Raw genomic sequence first — 24,270 nt, 5'->3', positions numbered from 1 at the left:
ATTTTCAGGCCTAGATGTTGCCTAGATTTTTCGGTTGGGTAAGCTCTTAGAACGTGACCTGTTTCATTTTTTGGAGCATACATTTTGGACCATCACTCCCGTATTTTTCACCTAATGTCAGAAATAAGATAAGTTTCGAACAGTACTAACCCTTTCATTTGATACCCAACATGACCATATTCTGTGAAAAAAATTGCACCCGCCTTTCGCATGTATAGTGAGCCCCCCTTTAACTTAACACAAAATGGCGCCACTCGCTACAGGTTAAGGGACACACAGACCACATGTTCTCACCAAATTTCGTAACAAATCCGTTCAGCAGAATCAATTTTAATAAAGTTTTGTTTCACAGAAAGTTGGGAAACAGGAAGCGGAACGCTTCAGGTATGACATGTTTTGTGTATTTCTTATATAAGAAAATTTGAATGAACATTCGTCCCATTTGTACAAAATTTTGGGAGAGAAAAGCACAATTTTTGCGTTTGGATATCTTTTACTTCTACACACCGGATTTTAGCTACGATTTAACGTTTTTTTCCAAAACTAGCTATCATAGTGCTTGAGCTATTACGCTTAAGTATTGTAAGGTTGCTGATTTTTTTTAAAAATTGTCCTGTGGCAGCTAAAAGATTAAGAAATCGAAAAAATAACTTATTATAGTATTTTTAGCTAAGAATTGTATGATGAACCACGCATTTGGCTTGCCCGGTAGTTTTAAAACACCCTGTTCAGTTGAACATATCAACTTTAAAGAGGGCATAGGTACGTTGCTTTACGTGTGTATGCATTTATGAGGCGAAATTTGCATGCGCTTCGAATAGAGCCACAGACATTGAGATTTATTGCGATATTCAACGCATATTGCATGACCTAATTTCATCATAATTTGCAACTTTCTTCCGAAAGGCTGTACACTCAACTGTTTTTGTTGCCCGCAAGTAGGCCTAGTCAACGAAAAACTGCTGGATACTACTTTCTAACCAAAGCAACGATGGCCTATTATGTACAATAATTCTATTGCTTAATTGCTCAATGACACTAGAATCACCCATTGAACCTAATGCACTCATCCGCTGATGAAAGTATCGTCGTCGCTGCTATTTCTACAACTTTTATCACCTATCAACATTGGGTTGCGTATCAGCGTTGTCAATCAATGATTATTTTGTTTGTTAACTACAATTTTAGTTAATGGCTGCTAGTTAGATAATAACAATGATCACCCAACAGTTTTTAATTAAAGATGAGCAGCTTTTTTGTCTAACCAATAGTTATTAGTTGTACTTTTTAACGATTTTTCTGAGTAAAAGCCATTAAATGATTTTTTTTACCAATAACAGCTCCTCGAAAATTTATGCAATACAGTTGTATTAAATATGAGCGCTTGTAGTACCCAAGCGGGCAAATTTATAAGAATGCCAACCTGGAAGCAAAGAAAGCAGTCGCTGTCACCCGAGCGAACCATTACAAAAACCTTTACGATAAACTAGACACTCGGGATGGCAAGAGAGATCTGTATGTACTTGCTAAAACCCTTCATTACGGATGGGGATTTAAAAGCCTTGAGATTGCACCCAGATCAGGAATTCGGTAGAGCTAAATGGCGAGAGTAGCAGATGGAAAGCAATCGGCATCATTACTCGAAAACTCCAAGCTTTCGTCAACTCAAGTCTGCGTCATGGCATCAACGGACTTTCACCTGACATGCCATAATTCACAATGGAGTTGCCGTCCTTTCTCAATGAGCCACTACCTTCTAATTAACACGTCCGCGGATCTCTGCCCCGTGCGCAAAGGCAAGTCCTTCATTTAGAATAACAAATGAAGGACTCAAAATCCATGGATTAAAGTTTAAAATCAATAACAAAATATTTGTAAAACAAATGTCCTTGTGTTTTATTTATCACGGTTGGAGGTTGAAATACATCCTGAACATGGGGGGAAGTAATTCATTTTAGAATATTATAGAAAAGTCGATCTTTTGCGACTCCTTCAATGGGTACAAACTCCCTAATTGAGGGTTCCATTTCATTGTTCTGAATTCAGTATTTGAAATATTACCCGTCATAAAATGCTGGTAGTCATGAAAAACAACTCAGGTAGGTAAATAAAACGAACATAAACGCATGCGTATTATTGTCATATGTACTTGTTTCAGGAACTGATCTTACAGAGATGTTTATACTAAACGTCGGAGCAGACTTAACCTGGACCCAATACAAAATGGAGAAATGAGCCTACTAGCTGTTCAAGGACAGGAAGTGTTGATTGTTATAAAGCCTCTTTTGTTGAGGATGAGTTTGAGAAGAATTTCAAAAAATTAAATGAAACCACCCAATTTTTGGTTTATATTCTTCGTTTCTCTTTAGTTCCGATGGCGAAAATGGAAGTTAAAAAAGGAATCAGAAAGCATTTTCGAAAAGGACTAATCTTTTTATTTGATCCCCACACGATCATATCTAGTGAATAAAATATATATACCCCTTTTCGCTTGTATGGGGAACCTACTTAAAACTCAACACAAGATGGCACCACTTTCTACATTAAGAAGATAAACTAATTGTTAAGTGTGAATAAAAAGCTGACGAAATTTTCCAACGATTTTGCTGGTGAGGCGAATTCACAGAAAAAGTGCATGTTTCTCGAAAGGGCGTACGCTAGTAAGGCAATGCAGACAAGAATACCGATTACAATAGCCTCGGGTTTCTATATAACGATAATCACTTCGAACCACGTATTCACGTTACAACTGCCTTCGAAACTTCAGTAGAGAGTAAATACGTAAACCAAACAGATAAATGTAGATATGTATTACCATTTAATATTTAAAATTACTACAAAACATAGAAAAAATTCTTCTTATAACAATAGATTGCTACTATAATCCACAAAAAAGTTGTCCAGGTACATTTTAATAGAAGCATAAAATGCGTGTTCATCAAACCGGTACTCCAATGCCACGGCAGCATTTTATGCAGCACGGAATGTCCAACATAAAGTAAAATAGCATTCATTCCACATTGTAAAAATGGATATCCGTTCCATTTCCCTTTCACGTCAATCAGGAGAAAGCAAAGAGCTTCGAAGAGAAATGCCATAGATGATGTCGCAAGTACGAACGACAGAGGACCTTATAAGATTCAATTAGATATTTAAACCATACAATGACCACTCTACTTACATCAGATTCTTATTAACGGGAATCCAACCTTCCTCCTTCGAAAACAGACATAGAACTCCAGCGATCACTCCACAACCTACACTCCAGCTCAGCCAACGATTCACCCGCGATTTCCATGTTGTATATATCAGGATAGTTGTCCCGCATTGTAAACCAAGAATTGTTTGCACTGTCGGTCAACAAACACCCTAGAATTTGAGAGTTATTTAAATTCCAAGTCAGTGAGTACAAAGTCAGTACCTAAAAGGCCTTCAGGATCGAATGCAGTCGAATTGTATATCTTTTTAGCCGTAGGATGCTGGTATATATGATTTGTCCCGAGGATCAATTTATCTATGTAACCGGCAGCACCGCCCATACAATCCTTATAGGAGCCCATCTCATGGAGTCCCACCAGGTCCCAAATATCCTCTAAAGCAAAAATATTTCAAAATATATTTTTAGACTAGTCATTTCATTTAATAAAAGGCCCCAATCCCATTTATTCAGAATCGACAAGTAAGCCAAGGAAAGTTAAATATTCACCTTGGGCATCCGGGAACATCCAAAGCATAAATTATCGCCATATTCACTGCTGTAATGGCTATTCCAAATATCCATACATATTTTATATAAATGATATCGAATAATGCCCGCTTCACTCTTCCCTATAATTTACGAAACGTATTTATAAAATGGTAGCCAACTTAAAGCTAACAAACCTGTGGTAAAATATATTCGTTTGTAACAAAAATCGTATAGAGCGATGCAACCAAGAAATATGCTATCCCAAGTCTTTGAAGTATTCCCATTATTCGTAGATCTTCAAATTTGGCGCCATTGATTGAATTCAAGAATAATCCAATTAAGAAAAGCTTAACAGATCGCTAAAATCAATCAAAATTATTATGATAGTTATCGTTTCTGATATATTTAGTCTTCTCCAATAATAAAAACACGTAACTTCTCTTAAAAGAACAGCTACTCCAGCTAAAGTACTGAAGTAGAGAGTAAGCAACTTAGTAAATAAAATGTTTTTATTATTGATCATCATTAATTACTGCTTATTGCTGAAGGATAGGAACATATAAATACCCAAAGTATATTCAAAAGTATGGACTTTTTAGAGATATTCCGTCCAAGCTGCGATTTAATTGAAAGAGGTATGCATACACCCATTATCCAAATGAATGACGGGAAGACGAGGTCAGCAACATGCAGTCCATTCCAAGGTGCATGGTCGATCCACCAATATTCACCGCCGCCATTATTTACAAAAATCATTAAAACAATAATTATCCTAAAAGGAAATAAATTGAATATTTTATTGAAAAATAGATTTCATTAAACTACCCGCGGAATGTGTCGATACTCTTCATACGTTTTTTGACTGGTACTTTCTTATTCATGTCAACTAATTCGTCGCCAGAATCTCCTGTTTCGGCCAAACGACTACATCGTTTGTACAAGTATCTCGTAGCTTGCAGAATTATCGTTATGGACGCAAATATAATTGCCACCAGTAGCATTGCTGCAAGTAGATTTTGGTGCATTGCAATTCAAAAGAAGCAGAATAAATTAAAAAATATAGCAATATACTGCTATTGCCTTTTTTGAGTAAGGGATGGAGATGAGATGTCTTTTAGGGCCTAAATTTTATTTATGATTTTTCAGAGTTTTCAAATGAGTCCTGTTTCACTTAAAATCTGTACATTTTAACTCCTTACTTCTTTATTCCGCAGCAGATTCCTGTTTCATACAGCACAGACCCAATATCACATCATATCCTAAATGCGAGAAATTCCCTAACCTATATACCTAATTCCGTCGCAATAGATACAGTCGCTTTCAAGAATAGGGCAAGTAACAGATAGTCTTAACCATTTTAAATGTTAATAAATAAGCCTAAATTGACATCTTTTGTCGTTTTTTAATGGCAATTTAAAAAAAACACTCAAGTTGTCTAAAGTTTGAATGGATAATTGGGCGAGGGCGGTGCTCAATGCAAGAAAGTCAACTTCTAATCATTATCACTAAATTAGAAATATCGCCGGTTGTATTTGTTTGATCCTTTCTGTTAGGCCATTGGAATTAAAACATGTACACAATTTATTTTACTTATATTTATATACGAGTACCAACAAGTTATAAAATTTGCTAGGTTAAGTTGTTTAAAACAAAACCTTATAAAAATAGATTGACTGTCTGTCTATCTGTTACACACAGTTTTCTCTGAAACGGCGAAAATTTGGTGGACATATAGGAACTATGAAATCCCCCGCATACAGAGAGTGTCATCAATTTCGGTAGAGATAAAAGAGGAGATGTACATTTTTTTCACCTAATGTACCGGTGTGACCTCAAATGAAACATCTTGATCAGTACTTTCTCAAGCAGATTTTTCTTTTGACGTAAATTGAAAAATGATTGAATGAGAGGTCAAAATGAGCACACTTAAAGTGAGAAAGGATTCATTTTCGAAAGCTACTCAACCCAGAAATTTAAAAAAATCAGGGCCCAGCGCTTAGATGAAATCGCAGCCACATATTATGTCCCATTCCAATATCTTAATAATAACATATTACCAACTTGTCGGTAATTGGCCAAAAAACCCCCCTTAAGTTCATCCTATAAATAGCATATTTTGGATTAGCATAGAACTTAATATCCCGCATAATTCTGACAAGAGAGAGAGGCAAGAGTTATAGCAACTCAAACTTATCAATTTCGCACGAATTAATTGCATCTTAGACCATGCAAATAATGTGCTGTCTAAAAAAAATCAGCTTACTGTCTCTCTGTCCGTCCGTCCGCCTGTATATTACACACATTTTTCTTAGAAACGGTTACACCGATTGACGGAAAATTTGGGCTAGTATCTGAAAAAAATCACGGAGATACCACTATATGGTGCCTAGGATCCGAAATACCCTCCATACCAATATCTGATTAAACAAAGTTAATAAAATATATTACTATAATTTTTAGAATTTGACTCCAAACCCTCTTTAGTTCTTCCTAGAATCATAAAATTGTACAGTAATATAAACCATAACACAATATAAAGCAGTAATAATAGGTCAAGGTTGTCGCTTCAATGCAAATCCTAAGACTTTGAATGTCAGTAGCAGGCGAAAGTGAATATTCTGACATAACGTGCTAGGTGCCAATGGGACAAATGTTTTTATATAAGAAATACACAAAACCTTTCATACCTGAAGCGTTTGGCTTCTGGTTTCCCGACTTGTTTATGCTGCTTTAGGTTGAACTTCTTCATGTTTGCTAATGAGCTTCTAGTGTGAAGCGTACGAAATTAACTATAATCGATAGAGTACTTTGCAAAGCAAATTATTTGTACAGATGGCTATTGAAAACCGGTGCACAATTGCATTTTGAATTTTTATTTAAGTGCAACTGCCACGGACTCAAAATTACTCGCATAGGGGAACACAAAACCTTTCATACCTAAAGCTTTGATAGAGAAACATTCGGAAATAAGAAATATGAAGGAAAATGAAATTATAAATGTTCCTTTTTCTCTAAAATAACTTAACCAATCTACTTAAAAGTTTGCACAGAAATTGTTCTAAATATTGCGTCGAAGCAGTTTTAAAGTTTTGTGTGGAACAAAACCCTACTAAAATCGGTTCAATGTCTTTCTCTCTGTCCATCTATCCCCCCTCCGAATATATACGAAAGAGAGATCATAGAATATGGCCATATGGAGCATCAAATTAAAGGGCTCAATTAGTACTTTTCGACGATGACCTTATTTCTAATATTGGATGAGAGTGAGAAGCCAAAACGTGTGCCCCAAAAAGTGAAATAGGTCTCGTTTCTCGTTCCAACCGGAATATCTGAAGAATCACGGTGATGCCACGATACAAAATCTAGGCTTCCAAACACATCCCATTCCGATATCTGGTCAAATAAAGTTAATAGTAGCATATTAATATATTTTAGCAATTTACTTGAAAACCCTCGTCAACTTTATTGTAGATACAAACCATTTTGCAATAACATAGCTGATTATATATCGCAAGTTTCACGGTATTCCTACTGAAATTATCCAAGTTATAGTACATTAAATTAATACTTTTCATGAGAGAATTACCAATTACTATACACTCATTACCAATTGAAGATAAACTGCTGTGCAAATTGACTTGGTGTGAATAGTGTGTGGACTAACCACTTATTGCGAGTTGTAGCATTTTGATGGGGGCATTGTTGGATTTGGCAGCTCATCCTCTTTCTGAACCGGACAACGCATAAAGAAGAACAAAATTACCAATTTCATAAGCATACCACCTAAGACTACCAAAAATACAAACCACTGGGGATTAGCTTGGCTGATAAAGTCGATTTCATAAGGTTAATAATAATCGATGGCACAGCAATCCATATTAGATCAGGGCCTTGAAGTGTGTTAGAGCACTTCATTCAAGACCGTAACGGTACACTACAAAACACTGTAGGAGGCAATGTGGTCAGCATTACGCTCGCCCGAGATTATTACCCTGATTTGACCCAGGTACTCATTTATAGCTGAGTTGACTGGTATCCGACGTCAAATCACGATACAATCCCACTGCCGCCAGCGAGATTTGAACCGCGACCTTCCGTACGGCAGCCTTGTGCTCTAACCACTAAGCTATCCCGACAAGATTACAGTGGTTAAACAAGCAAGCTGAGAATTCCGAGATAAGAGATGTGACCCCTTTTTAAAGATTTTGTGTAAAACAAAACCATATTAAAATGAATTCACTGTCTGTCTGACTGTCACACGCACTTTTCTCCAAAACGGCTACAATAATTCAAACGACATTTGGGTGAAATATTAAAGTCGCATTTATGAGGAATCTACTTCTCCCCAGCCCTTTTTGTGTAAAACACTTAAGCGGAATCTAAGCCTCGAAAGATTTCCAACTCCGATATTACCAACTTTTAGAAATTGACTGAACCTTGACACCCCTTAATTTAACCCTAGGAGTAGTGGACTGGCATAGAGGACAGCCTCGTGCATACGCATGTCAAGTTTTATGCAAATCCAGCGATTAGTGTCAAAGCTATAGCAGTTCAAACTTATCAGTTTTGTGCGAATTAACTGCACCCTAATCCATGTAAATAAGATGTCAACGTCATAATTAACGAGAATAATTGACATTCGAGTGAAATATTTAAATTCCATTCCTGAAGAATCTACTTCTCCCCAAGCTCTTTTTAAGGTTTTGTGTGAAACAAAACCTTATTAGAATCGATTCGATGTCTGTCTGTCACACTCGATCTATTCGGAAACGGTTGGATCGATTATCACGAAAATCGGTGAGAGTGTGTGGTCTGTTGTTCCCTTTACATACAGTAAGTGATGCCATTTTGTGTTAAGTTTAAGGGGGGATTCCCATACGTGTGAATGGAGATTCCAAAATTTTTTTCACAGAATGTAGCCATGGGGGGTATCAAATGAAAGGGCTCAATTAGTACTTTACGAAACTTTAATATCGGGTGAGGGCTAAAAATATGACCCCCAAAAAGTGTAACATTTCTCGTTTTCGGAACCTTTCCAAACGAAAAATATGAAAAAATCACAGTGGTGTATCTAACCGAAAGCTAATTATGTATGGATCAGCACACATAAAACATAAAAACAAATTACACGTGCCAGTATCTACTCCGCCAGATACAGAAACTTTAGACGTGAAGAAACAAGACACCGTCTGGAAAGAATTTGAGCATTTCTGGAAAAATGCAAGCAGCCAGACGCTTAGTCAGCATTTATGAATGCATAACATCTCGCCCAGTTGACGCGAATTACTCGGCATCTAATTTTGTAATATATTATTGTGCGAAATAAACCTTCGAAGGAAAAAACTGAAACTCTGTTGTATTTTTTTTTTGCTCTCGCTCGGAGCCCGGGACTTAATTAGCTAGGCCTCAAAGTATATCCCATTCCGATATCTGCACTAATAAAGTTAATAATACTATATACACCCTTAAGTTCATGCTAGAACTATAAAGTTTCTCACATTAGATGAAAACAACCCTTTTATACCCGAAGCGTGGAGCTTCCGGTAAAAAACGATCGGATTCTTCAACAGGATAATGCATCGCGCCACAAAAAAGAGATAATTAAGGCTAATTTGAATGGAGTTGGAGTTTAAACATTAGATTGATCTCCGCCAAGCTCCAAACTAGAACATGTTTTGTCATACATAAAAAGTAAAAGTGTAGCTGATACCTCGAGAAAGAAAGCCGAAACAATAGAAGAAGTGAAAAGTATCTGGGACTCACTTTCAGTCAGTTTTCTAAAAAAAATCAAGAATTCTCTTTCTGTAAATGATTGAGTCAAAAGGGGAGAATACGAAGTACCAATTTATTAATTAATTAATTCATTATTTTAATGTTTTACTAAAATCTTACGGTTGTTGTTTTTGTTTATTTTTTAGATTAATGTGTACCAAAAACATATTGGAATAATTATGGCCGATGTTGAAATATTCTGTCACTCAATAAAAATGCTCTACTAGGGAACTTGCTGTTTTCATTGTTAATCAAGAATCGTTCCCAGTATTCTTCATAGCAATATGAATAAAAGCTACTTTCAAAAATATAACGATAATGCGAAAAACTCAGATGCAAAGTTGAAATTTGTGGAAAATAGCATATGTGGAAATAATTATGTCCAATTGTGTATATTGCCAAACTCCAAAGTATGCATATATATATATATTGGATACATCAATATTTTGCTCATCCTAAATAAACAAACAGTGCATATGCGTACATATGTATATATCTATGCATCTAAATCGACGCATCTTCACGCGTTTCCATTTAACCCCGTGCACAAAAGCATACATATATGTACGTAAATTTAAGACCGCTAGTACTAACGTACACACATGTCCATCTTATTCGACGCTACCTGCAAACTTTCTTAGCATATACATATAAATACACATGTCTGTCCCCAGTAATTGATACTGATATACTGATGCTAAGGATAAACTTCAGGGGGTCGTGTAAATTTCTAAAATATGGTAATATACCACTACTTTCTTCGTGCAGATATCAGAACAAGATGTACTTTGGATCCTAGATTTCGTGTATATACATTATTGTGACTTTTTCAGTTTTCAGTTGGATAGGTTCTGAGAACAAGACTTGTTACACATTTCAGGCACATATTTTGCCCCTCACTCCCCCATCTTTTCCCAAGTTTCAGGAATAAAATTCGTTTCAATAAGCACTAATCGAACGCTTTCATCTAATACCAAACATAAGCATATTCTGTGAAGAGAATTAAAACCGCTTTCTCATATATGGGGAGCCCCACTCAAACTCAACCCAAAAGGGTCCCACTTGCTGTATGTATGTAAAGGAACTACATCCTCTCACCAAATTTCGTGACAATAGGTTCAGCGGTTTTCGATTAAATCTGGTGTGACAGATAGACATTAAAATGGTTTTAATAAGGCTTTGTTTCACACAAAATACCACAAAAAAACGGCTGCCGCAATAACCAAATAGTACAGTGTGAGAACGCAAAGAGAGCGAATCAAGTAACTTGTGACCAGTTCAACAAAAATATTTCTTTAGTTTTCATGAAAATCATATATTCAGCCATCAACTTTAAATTTTAGCAATTTGGCAAACTTTTGAACAAACTCGATTTTATTTGATTTTTTTTATTGGGAAAAGTACTCCCGAAATTCCAAGAGGTACTATATTTGTCCAACTTTAAGTGCACGCAGCCCCTCTTTCACGATGACGAAGAGCTGAAGAAATGGAAGGAACACTTCACCACGATTCTCAACCGCAGCCGATCTAGTGAACATCAGAATTTTGTGGATGAAATGACTGGTCAACGTGACATGCGGACATGGATTCTTCCTCCAAATAGAAAAGAAATCTAAAGTCGCTGGTGTTAGCAGTTTCTGCAGAGCTTGTATTTCCACTTATACGGTAATTCTGGGAATTCGAGACCTTTTCAGAGAGTGGCAGGAGATGATTGTAATCGTTACGTAAAAGGCCGCCTACATGGAAAGTGCCACCACTGTTACTCAAAAGCTACAGGCCTACGGTAGCATTGATTTCCGACGTGTTACAAGGGCTGATGCAATTTCGAACGAAGATTTCAACCAGAACTTTCCTACCTTCACATTTTTTTTCAGGTGAGAAATTAATTGGTATTTCATTTTGTCATAGCCCGGATCTTAACCCAATAGTGAAATTTTGCCACATAATGAAAGTGCAGGTATCGAAAGAAGCTGACCAATTTCAAATAGTTCGACAAAATAATCGAAAATGTTTGGTACGAAAGAATTTCACGGGAAATTTAATCAGTTTAATGCCATGCCGAGTTTTAACGGTCATAAAAACGAGAGGTAATTCCACAAAATATTGAAAAATGTGTTTTATATATACTAACATCAACATTTTAAAGACGAAATTCCAAAATTCAATACAAGATGATAAATTAATGCAACTTTCCAACTTGTATATACGAATGTCTCCAAACCGTTTCAAAAGATTGAATTTTGAATGATCATCGTAGTTAAAACACACTTTTCAGCAAAATCGTCGAAATGCCTCTACTATTTTACTGTGGGATTTAACAAAGTTGATATAGAAAATCGCAAACCCCGAAAATAACAACGGTATACCGTTTCTGATGTCATCAGAACAATATTCCCGTTGAGAAGAATCGTAAAATTAGAAAATTAGATGAATAAGTTTAAGTAAGAAACAGGATTGCAAGAATTTTTAAACCTGTTAAAATGTACCTATCATCCCATCTCAAAGAAAGAAATAAGTCAGAAACCGCAAGCTTGACACTTCAAGTACGAAAGGTTTTGTTGATTTTTTATGTAAAAATATTTAGCTACACAATGATTCTCCTTTATAAAGCTCGTAGCGTATATAAGCTGAATGCGCTTGATATTCAATTTGATATGACACTGACATTTTATCTCCTGAGGAGTAGTAATTTAACGCGAAAGGACCAAATTTGACCTACTACAACCTTGTTAATAATAGTAGGATATCCACCATAATTTCCAATACGATGCTTCCTATTGAAATTTAATTTTACGCCTCTAGAATGGACTGGGTTCGCAGTTTTCAAAATATAATAATATACTATTATTAACTTTAGAGCGCAAGGCTGTCGTACGGAAGGTCGCGGTTCAAATCTCGCTGGTGGCAGTGGGATTTGTATCGTGATTTGACGTCGGACACCAGTCGACTCAGCTGTGAATGAGTACCTGAGTCAAATCAGGGTAATAATCTCGGTCGAGCGCAATGCTGACCACATTGCCTCCTACAGTGTACTGTAGTGTGCCGTTACGGTCTTGAATGAAGTGCTCTAACACACTTCAAGGCCCTGGTCCAACATAGATTGTTGCGCCAACGATTATTATTCCGAGTTATCACAATCTCGGCAGATGCCGGATTTTACCTAATACTAGCACTAAGTGCCAAGCATTTAGACTCGGACACTCCTACCTACTTAAAAACTAAAGGGGCGCTGGTGGTGGTGGCCGGTGGTAGGTCAGTGGGAGAATCCGTCGAGTAATCTCCGCAACATCGACCACGTATGCAGAATGGTGTACTTCTGCATGGTTCGAACCAGACTGTGCGAAAGTCCCAGGACATCAAGGGAAGCCGTCAGGGATTTAGGTAAAATACCTGTAGCTGACAATATTATGGGAACAACAACCACCCGCTCGAGAAGCCAAATTTCTTTGATTTCCCGAACCAACGGCTCATAGTTCACCTTCTTCTCCACGTATTTCCGTTCAATGTTGCTATTATGGGGGATAGCAACATCAATAATATACGCGGAGCGACCTGTCTTGTCAACTAACAGTACGTCAGGCTTTTTGTGTGCAGTGTGGCGATCAGTCAGAACTTGCCGGTCCCAATACATACTGTAAGCAGAACTATCAAGTACTGCTTGCGGCTCATATCGGTAAACCGGACATGTTCCCGTGATTAGCCCATGCTTGTGTGCAAGGTTTTTATGGATAATCTTAGATACAGCATTATGCCAGGTGATGTATTACACCGGTGCCATAACAGTACAGCAGTATTATTATTATTAGTAACTATTATTATTTAAGCAGATATCGCAACGGAGTATTTTGAGGCCTGGATACCATAGGCACCGGCCAACATGTTTTTTTTAGATTTGTCGGTTGGTAGTTTCTGAGAATGGGTCCTTGAAGTAATTGATCCCTTTCGGACCTTCATACTGCTCCTCTTTTCAAGAAAACCTTTAAAAATTATTGAGTTGGTTAAAAATGCACCATCAAAAGAAAAGATAAATATTGTATGGAAGTGAACGATTTGTAGGCAATGACGTGAGAACATTTGTACGACCTAAATCTTTTTTTTGATAAAGTTAAAAATCCGAAAATCAGATTACGGTCGGGAAATTAATGCTTTCACGAAAGTTTCATCAATAAAACTCCGAAAATATATGCGGACTTTTTCTATGTTGAAGGTTTTTATAAAATAAGTGGCAAGACCTTAAGATATTATTCAGAAAAAGCTGTAAATCGGCTTATGCCGATTCCAAGACAAAACAAGTTTAAAAAATATAATCCTCATAACCGCAAACATTTATTAAAAGTTAAGTGCCACTAGAATAGCAACGTGTGTGAAGCATATTGGTTGTGACCGAAATGTGTTTTTTAATTTTTAATAATATATTAAAGCGCAATTTTTTATCAGCGAATCTAATTCTTCTTCTTATTATTATTATATAAATAATGCTTAATTAATTATATGATTGGATAAGTTTGTAAATATTATCATCTAAAAAAATTCCTTAGATTGATACAAAGTTTGTTGATACAAAGTTTCAAGTATAATATGTATGTACATTTTTCTTTCTAACCTATTGCTGCTACTATATTTAGTGAGGTTTTAAAAAAAATCGTTTCGCTTATTTCGCCATTTTATAGTCGGTAAGAATATTTGAACATCAATTACAACTTTGAATAATAACAACTTTAAACAAGTCGGAAAAAAAGAAGTTGGACACTTTGAGTATTAAAGTTTTGTGTTCTATCTTGTGTGGGAGAGCAGATATCCTAATGGAATGTATTTTGAGGCCTACATTTTGTAAAGATACTTCTCATTTTTCGGATTTTTCGGCTGGATAGGTTCTGAGAACGAGACCCGTTTCATTTTTTGGGGCACACATTTTGATTCCTCACTCTCCTGCAGTTCACCCAATATCAAATCAGAAATAAGTACATTTTCGAAAAGTGCTAATTGAGCCCTTTCATTTGATATCCCGCATGACTATATTCTGTGAAAAACTCGTACGACAGATCGACAGACAGGCTTGGGATTCTATTTCATTTGTACGGGTGATAGTAACATTTTTTAAAAAAAAAATTCAAGGAAAATATAGTTATAATAATAGTAATATAGTTTTTCTATTGTTTTTAAAAGAACGGCTGATATTACGATTTTCTTCTCAACATTTTGAAGAATCAGAAGCCATATCCCGTTGTTAGTTGTGAGGTTTGGGTTTTTATATCAACTTTGTTAAAGCCCATTGTGATTTGTGAACGCATTGTATACATTTTTATAAGAAATCAAAATACTTAGATCACATATTTATATTCTGAAAACTAACATATCAAAAAACACTTTGCGTTCATTTCTAAAAAGTAGCATCGTTTTTTTCGTGAAGATTTAAGATAATGGAAAAATATCGTTCGCGTTCTATTTTAATATGCTTTTGTTTGACCTTATACATTTAATATTTTTGTGTGTTCGATGCTTGTAATTAGCAGGAGATATTCCAGATACGAAGAATTTCGAGGATTTTCCTCATACACAGAAGAAATCCATTGTAAGCCTAATTTAATTCCATTTGAAAGGTGATGCTGTCATGATATTCTAAACTTGAGAAATTTGCCAATGACTATGCAGACCTCTTCCAAGGAAAACTTATTAACTTATTAATAATAAGATTACTGCCAAACCATATTTTTCTTCTCTCGATTTCACTTTGATTTTTTTTATTAAGAGCAAGATAACAATTTTCCATGAATTCAACAAGCAAACTTGTTGATTTCTTCTAGATAAAAAACGATACTTCAACTGGTTATATGTCTTCATGCACGTTGAATAAACTAACTCCATCATGTTATTTATATAGTATGCTGGTCCAAAGCCCAAATAACGGTTTGAGGTAATGTACTTGATGATTATGTTGAGAGACCCTAAGCCTCAGAGAAATGCTTTTTCGTTCACCTCAGTCGACGCGGCAGGACGAGCCCTTACCCTATCGACAAATGGGCAAGAGTTCTCGACGCATGAACAGCGTCAGGATGTAAGTAAATTAATTCGATCAAAATAAATACGTGTCTGCACGCTAAATATTGGTATCAACACAGGAAATGCCGAAAAGGCGCATTGATATTTGCGCTCTACAAGAAACCCGATGGTATGGTGCCAAAAGTTGCGACATAGAACGCGAATGCGATAAAAATAGCAATAAGCTTCTCTATTTTGGTAGCGCACGCCCTCAATACGATGTTCGTGTTGCCATCTCTAAGGGTCTCCGTGATGCCATTAAAGAAGAAGCATACGGCCCACAAACCACCACAGAAGATGCCTTCTGGTAGCGTCTCGATACAAATTACTGTAACGTGCCTGCTACCCACGATATTGTCATTGCGGGCGACCTTAATGGTCATGTGTGTGAAAAGGCAGAAAGTGCCATCGGGTAAAAGGGGTTTTGGGCGCATTATGCAGGTGGCGAGCGGAATGTACAGTCGATTTATGCGGGACACGCATAACTTGTCAACATCGGCCGTCGATTGCTGGCTTGCGAATCAAATCACCGATAAAACAGCGTGAGAAACGCACTAGGCCCGCCGCATATTCAATGATTGCAATTCCGTGACACCTTATGCAACCCTCGAGGGGAAGCGATCAACCGAGACGCTTTACTTTAGAATGACGATGTTCAAGTGAAGGTCCAGTGAGAGAAACGCCGCAACGATAAAACGTCGGCAAATTTATAAAAATTTCAATCGAGAAGCAAAGAAAGCGATCACTCTTAACAGAGCGGCCCATTACCAAGATCTTTACGATAAAATGGACCTTCGGAATGGCGAGATAGATCTCTATCGACTTATCAAAAGTCGACACCAACGTACACAGGATATCCGACACTTCTGTTGCGTTAATGACAAGAACGGTAGTTTTCTTACCGACCGACGAACCGCGACGAATAGATGGCTAGAACATTTCAGATACATTTCAACGGAAGGAATTGTTCCTCCTCCAATTCCGCAAGCAATGTCACCTGTTAGAGCAATTGAAATCGAGGAAGCGACAATACGAATAAAATCGGGGAAAGCAGGAGGATCCTGATGTCATCGCCACTGAGCTAGGGAAAGCGGAGACCTGGGACCCAACATCGTGGCATAATGCGTTCTCATCGGGTTATTGAGGAGGGTAGGAGACCATCTGAATAACAAGAAAGCATCACAGTTCTAATATGGAAAAAGAAAGGTAGTGCAGCAGAATGTTCAAATTACCGTCCAATCCGGTCCCTCCCCTTCTCATGAATATATTTGAATGCATTCTTGACCGGTATCGTTCAAATCGCGACATCGTTCAAATAACCGTGAATCCAGTCGGGGTTGTTAAGAACTGCGGAACTACTGGCGCAATACACGTTGCGTAGTTATTCATGGAGAAACCCCGTAAGAAGCATGTCCTCCTTACATCGTATTTTTGGATCTAGAGATGGCATTTGGATGTATTCCAACGTACTCATATGCTCTACGACAACACCTGGTACTGAAAGAACTCGTGCGCTAGGTTAGATTGTTTTACCTCGATCCGAAAAGGCGGGTATATCAAAGCCGCTTCATGTCTCCGTTGGTGTTCATCAAGGAAGCACTCTTCCACCACTCCACTTTGTTCTTGTTATGGGCACTGTCACACGGGACAATCAACGTCCAGCGCTCTATACACTGCTTTAGGCAGATGTTTTCCTAGCATCCCATAACAAAGCTGATCTCGAGTAACTTGTTCAAAAATGTCAAAAAAGGTCTGAAATTAAATTTAAATAAAACAGAATTTTTGACAACCGTTCCCAAAGATAGTAGCACTATCACTACCAGTGGTAGCGACCTGCCCAGAACTAAGTGATTTAAATATATCGGGTCAACGCTATCAGCCAATGGAGAACTGTGTTATGAAATTGCTTCACCTGAATGAAATGGCGTTCCACAACTGGTGTTCTTTGCGATTGACGTATTAACGAACGTCTCAAATCTAAAATTGACCGCAGCAGCGTCCGCTCTATCGCTCTATTGCCCTCTATGATTTTGAAAGTTGGTCGACTATAAAAGACAATGTACGTCTCTTATTACCGCGAGGAGTAACACGCCTTGATTCCATCCGAAAGGGGAATATCCGCGATCGTTATGGGATTGTGCCGATTGTTGGAAAAATGTGGCTTGATACGCTGAATGGGGATTTGAAAGCCTCACCACTGCAATCAGATCAGACAAATGACAAAAAAAATGGCGCAAACGATCACGAGGAACCGACCCTGCTCGTGAAAGACAAGGGCTCAAGAAAAAGAAGATACACGTTGAATATTATTAATGCCCCCACTGATAAGATGGTGGAACTTGCAAGATCGCTTCGAAAGGAATGCGTAAATATCTTCACTTTGCAAGAAACTCCATGAGGTGGTGCCGAAAATTGCGTCATAAAATGCAAACGCGTGTCAAATGACTACAAACTTCTCTACTTTTGTAGCCCACCAACTCAATATGGTGTCACCATTGTGATCCTCTGGGGGGTTTCCGTAACGCCAATAAAGAAGCGGATCGAGTTGATGTATTTTACTATTATTTTAATCGACCGCATCACAGGCGGGGCCACAAAGCCTGGTGAGTGATTCATCAACCGGCATACCTGACTTTGGAATGACGATGTAATTCGACGACCCGTGAAGAACAAATGGCGGGAATACTTCGAGCAGATTTCAACCGAAGAATTTGTCCATCCGCTAATTCTGCAAGCACTGCCGACATCAATATCCACCCGCCATACAAGTTCCATCGTCAATCAAACGATCTAAATTGGAGAATGTAACAAAGTCTGATGACATGGCAGCTGAACTCTGGAAAAATGCAATTGTGTTCTTGAGAATAGAACACCATCAAGAATGCACGACTATTCCAATATAGAAGCAAGTCGGGAAAACGGAAGCTTGACGCTTTAGATATGAAAGGTTTTGTGTTTCTTTCCTATGTGAGGAACTTTGAGTGTAAGACATACACTGCACTTGCACTTGCATAATAATCTAAAATTTAATTGCGTATCATTTTTCAGAAGTCATTTGCACAAATAATTCGGAATACCGGAAGCAGAGCGCTTCGGGTATAAAGGTTTTGTGGTCCTCATGTTAGGAAGTTTCTATGAACATTGTTCAATACATACGTAGCTAAGAATACAATATATTCATATAAATCGGATGAAATAAGCAGACAGACCGGATAGAGAGACATATTTAAGTGAATTTGCCCCATATGAAGACTACGCTTTCCCCCATTTAGTGCGTAATATTCCTTAATGTGTCCGGATAGCTGAGTGGTTAGAGCACAAGACTGTCGTACGGAAGGTCGCGGTTCAAATCTCACTGGAAGCAGTGAGATTTGTATCGTGGTTTGACGTCGGATACCAGTCGACTCAGCTATGAATGAGTACCTGAGTCAAATCAGGGTAACAATCTCGGACGAGCGCAATGCTGACCACATTGCCTCCTACAGTGTACTGGAGTGTACCTTTACGATCTTGAATGAAGTTCTCTAACACACTTCAAGGCCCTGATCCAATACAGATTGATGCGCCAAGGATTATTATTACTATTATTTCTCAATTAAGCTCACCATTTTTACATATCATTTGAAAGTTAAAATAATGAGGCAACTTTTATCAACTTTTCAGGTTTGTAAGTTTAAAGAACCGTTACAATAATGCATATTGAAATTTAGATAAAAAATCAATTTTATATTTTCTTTAAAATTTAAACAGTTATATCTTCGATGTGATGATGAGCTTTGCAATTGAATAAATACCCATCTATAAGAAATTTTATCTAGTTTTCGAAAATGGAGTCAAATCTGGGATCAAATGATTGAGAGACTGCAAATTGTGATTTTGTTGGAAAGATCAAGCTTTTTGACACTATTCACGACAAATGCTGCAACTCTGTAGAGGTAAAAGATAGAGGTGCCCATTCCGTGAATCAATTTTCCTCAAACAAGTGGTACTATCCACCATTAACATTTCTGCCTCCATAAACGGGACAGGCTGTATAGTGACAAAGAAATGACAAAATCAGGGAAATTATTCGGATGCAGAAAATCATCTGGAGATTAACAAGTGCGTAAAAAACTCAGCAAAACGGCAAAGCGAGAAGCCAGAAAATTGCACAATGTCTAAAAGAGTCAGAATTATCAAATAATTAAACGGAGAAGTCAATTTTCCGGATTTGATATGAGCAGTGATAGTGATCACAGCAGAACCTATGCTCATAAGACAACCAAAAAATTATTGATAAAGGGAATAAGGTCATGTAACGTGTTGATGAGTAAACGGCCAAAGATAAAACACCCACGCATTGTTGGGTTGACTCGCTACGTCCGCGTATTACATTACACAAATTGAAGAAAATATGTCCGAAAGCTACTAAAGTATATCTTGCAGGTTACCATGAAGAAAGAAGATTTTATATACGCCAACGACCGTCAAATGACCATTTTCAAACTATAAATGGGAAAAGCCAAATTCTACTGAAACATAACTTAAGGAGGAAGATCAACATCAGGAAGATAGTGATAAATACAATGAGGACTATAAGACTGTAGTGGACTCGAAACGAAGGTTAATCTCCGAACGAGAGGAGGCAAAATAAGAGCTGATACAATAAATCATTTCAATGCGAAGGAATCACCGAGATTCGATAAGTAGTCAATGTCAACCATAGGAATTCCTTAGAGAAATTGAAAATCTAATCACACTTGGGCAACCAGTCAACAGAAATCAAAGTGTTTAGTGCAAAAGAACCATAGAAAAAGAGGAAACTTTTGGATATGGTTAAAATCCGGCACAATAAGCTGTCTAATCTGTATGGGTGAAGGCAATCCAGACCGAAAATATAATATATATTGTAAAAAAGAAGATCGTATCGTATCTCAGGACGCCAGAGAGCTACTAGTAGCATGGGATTGGTGGCAGGGCTAGAACGAACGCCGATTATTGCGCCATTGATGATGAAGAATTTCTTATGCTGGATGCTATGATTTAATAGAAGCTTGAGAATGCATTCAACAAGAGACCTTATAAGTATATTCAAAATTTTTTTAGATTGTATCTCGATCAAAGAAAATGCCTAAACATTGAAAAACCGTCTGAAAATCTAAAATTTACTGAAATTGGAGAGTTTGTTAATATGTTAGTACAGTACAAACTTTAACAAATCGGGAAACCGGTAAGCTGGACGCTTCAGGTATGAACGGTTTTGTGTGTTTCTTTTATAAAGACAGTTGAGTGTGAATTGGTCCCATCAGTACGTAACATGTAATATACGCATATATTATGTGAAAATATTAACTTTCGGCTGATATTGACATTCAAAATCTTGGAATTCTAAAGAAGTGACAACTTTGACCGATTATAACTTTGTTAGTAGTAGTGCAATTTTCACCAAACTTGGTGGGATCAAGCTCTATAGTATAGCCTACATAGTTGCAATTTCGTGGTGCTAGAATGAATTTAAGGGGGATTCTGCAGCCAATTACTAAAAATTATGAGTATATACTATTGTTAACTTTATTTGAAGAGATATCGGTATGGAAGGTATTTCGAAGACTAGCAACCATACAGTGGAAGCCTCTTGATTTTTTTTTCAGATTTTTCGGTTGGGTAGTTTCTGAGAATGGGCCCCGTTAAATAAATTATCAATTTCGGCCCCCCAAACTCCCTGACTTTCCAACAAATGTCTAAAGTAAGACCAGCTTTGGATAGTACTAACCAAGACCTTTCATTTGATACCACACATGGCTAAATTTACAACCCCCTTTTGCATATATGGGGACCTCCCCTTAGATTCAAAGTAAAAGGATGTAACTCACTGTTTGCGTGAGCGTTCACCTTTCCACAAAATTTGGTGCGAATCTCTGCTGCAATCTTCGAGAAAAATGCGTGTGACGGACAGCCAGCAGACAGACAGTAAACCGATTTTAATAAGGTTTTGTTTTACACTAAACTTTAAAAAGGGTTGTCTTGAAAATTTGGCAAATTTCTAGATGCTGCCATCCTGTACAAGTTAGACCTACAGCCTACATTGTGACCTCAACTGAGACTCGATTGCACTCGTGTGGAGTTTATTACGCACTTAACATATTAAAATAGGTGACCTAAAATCAAGTTTCGACCTATACTAATTTGTACTTTCATAATAGCGTAGGTGCCACCCAATGAGGCTCGAATATAGTATTCGATTCAAAGGATTAAAAAAAATACATCGATATTTCCGTGTGCTTTAAAATTTCATTTAAAAAACAACAAACAAGAACAATAACAAATTTGTTTTGCCGCAAGTTAAATAATTAATACTCACGCAAATAAATATCCACTGGCTCTTTGTCCGTGGTGAAAGTGCAGGTTTTGTTGTCGGTAACCGTTAAATTGTAAACACCGAATTCGCCCAGGTTTGTCGCGATTTCACATATCGCGGTCCTTGCATATACAGAAAAAAGGTCATAAATATCAAGTATGCAAATTTGTATGTAAATCGTACTGGTTTTCGAATGCATAGTCGCCCACATCTTGGTCGAATACCTTGAAGAAAACACTGCGAGCTACGCCGATTTTTGTGTGGATGCGTTTATGAGGTGAAATGCTCAAAAGTTTTGAATAGGGACACTGCAATTAAGAAACAATTTAATGCGACACTCAAAGCTTGCAATTTCTTGACCTAGTTCCGTCTTACCTTGTAACATTCCTCCGAAAGGCTGTACACCCAGCTGTCCTCGTTGGTAGTTGAGATCGCTCGCAGATACGCCTGATCTACTGAAAGCTTCTGCATATTGAGTTCTCGCCATGATGGGCTTGTGTATTCGATCCAACTAGCCATTCTGATGTCAGTAATCACTACTCACAAATTACGAGGGGTTATGTTGCTACTATGTGCCGACCGCGAATTGAATGGGACTGCTATCAGCAGGTGATAGCCTCATTACCCACGGACAATTGTGTTGCACAATTGCTCAATCACACCGAAATCACAAATTGAACTTAATTTGCCACCAAACGATCGGCGTATCGTTATCACCACTGTTCTTATCAACTATCAACAACCGGATACGCATCTAGATAGACAATAACGTCTCCACTTTCACTGGTCAGCTCCCACGTTGGTAACTTCACAAACAGACCAACTCAACCGAAAATCTCCCAGGTACTGCTCCACGTCTAAAATACTAACTTGTCGCACTTGCTGTCAGCCCCTCAGGGGGCCAGCTTATCTGCAGGACATATATCAACGGCAAGCGAAAGTACACCCACAAGACCAATCATCTCCCGGCATTCCAAACTCATAAACAAAAACAAGAAAACTACATTTTTTGCATCTGCACAGAAGCAAGATATGTCAAAGCAATTTTTTTATCACCAGCTGATATGCCACTAGCCTAGACGCATTTCACAGTAAACGACATAAAAGTTGTATCGATTTTAGAATTCGAAATTAACCTCTTTTTGGAATTCATCATTGATACTTATCAATATATACAGCGTGCGACAATGAAAAGTTCACAAGGCAAATATCAAAGAAAATCCAAGTTTCCAAGAACTCTTTCAAGTTTATTATGATGCTAAGGAATAAAATAACGACTGATCCGAATATATGTGAAGTTCTTATTATTTATATCATCAAGAATCATTCAACGAATAAGAACTAAAGAAAAATTGAAGCTACCTACAATGAAGGTTAGCGTTTTATTAGTAAAATATTAAATACGCATAAATACTTTTTTAAACAAGTTCCAATACTTGCAGGCTAACATTCAAATATTTTCCCTTATTATAATATTAATTACTATGCTTCCTATCTTCTGCGTTACGCCCTTTGAATTGAGGTTTAAGAATACACTCAAAGTATTTCCTGTCTTTGTTTGTCGTAAAAGGTAACTAGCTGGGATGTAGGCAAATTACGCAACTAAATTGTTACCGGAACCTCAATAACGCCTGGCATAAGAACTCATCAAAGGGTTACGACCCTTGACTATAGAAAACGGATGATGATTGGTTTCTGAATTGTTTGCGCGCTCCCTGACAACGATATGCCCGACTTCTCCGGACTTGAGCAAAAATTTCAGCAATATAAGTTGGATAAGTAAAGTGAGATGGTACAACTTTGGAGAGGAATCCTCTTCCCTCTTGCGGCAATATGTAGTTGCACTCTGGAAAATGAAGTGGCAGTAGGTGCGAATCCAATGTTGGACTACTTCTGACGACTACGGACACTGCGCACTTTCTTGTCCCGGGAGGCGATTTTCGGCACAATCTTGACTGCAAGGTTCCAGCCTTGGTTAAAGAAGCATAAATTGTGCAGTCTTACCAACGGAGATTTCAGATATAGAAGAGATGGATGTTTTCTTGGAGCAATTAAACACAGTTCAGGAAAGGTTTTATAAAGGCGTGTGGTGGGTGACCCAAATGACAAAATGAGTTCTGATAACACTTTGTCCAAGCATGTGACAGAAAGAGAGGCTATGATTTTGGTAACCGTAACAACAACGGTGTAAAAGTTGGAGACTTTGTAAGTTTCACCACCTCAGTAGAAGTGGACAGTAGATTTAGGAGTTGTCTTCTGATCTGCATACCAAAAGAAGGAAAATTACCCCTGACCACTGTGTCATAACGACAAGTACGCTGTAACTGCAGTATCCTCATTATCTCGAAGTATAACTCTCTAGCAAAGAAGTATTTTTCACAATTCTAACTACTATATATAGGCTATATCCTATGCACTGTTCCGTTATGTAAGG

General features: G+C 37.5%; 1 protein-coding gene across 1 annotated transcript; it reads right to left on the bottom strand.

Moving 5' to 3' along the window:
- Nucleotides 1-2,795: 2,795 nt before the first annotated feature.
- Nucleotides 2,796-22,885, bottom strand: LOC119661595 (heparan-alpha-glucosaminide N-acetyltransferase). The gene is given in 12 exon segments (XM_038070997.1): nt 2,796-3,127; nt 3,180-3,354; nt 3,356-3,369; nt 3,422-3,566; nt 3,568-3,592; nt 3,707-3,828; nt 3,883-4,047; nt 4,256-4,460; nt 4,514-4,691; nt 21,840-21,958; nt 22,020-22,144; nt 22,212-22,885. Coding segments are annotated over 12 exon segments (1,710 nt in total). The 5' UTR covers nt 22,356-22,885; the 3' UTR covers nt 2,796-2,834.
- Between the last annotated feature and the right edge of the window lie 1,385 nt (nt 22,886-24,270).

The sequence above is a fragment of the Hermetia illucens genome, chromosome 1, assembly GCF_905115235.1.
Source record: "Hermetia illucens chromosome 1, iHerIll2.2.curated.20191125, whole genome shotgun sequence".
Lineage (NCBI taxonomy): Eukaryota > Metazoa > Arthropoda > Insecta > Diptera > Stratiomyidae > Hermetia > Hermetia illucens.
Note: the sequence above shows the minus strand (reverse complement) of the source record. Positions and strands in the feature narration are given on the sequence as shown.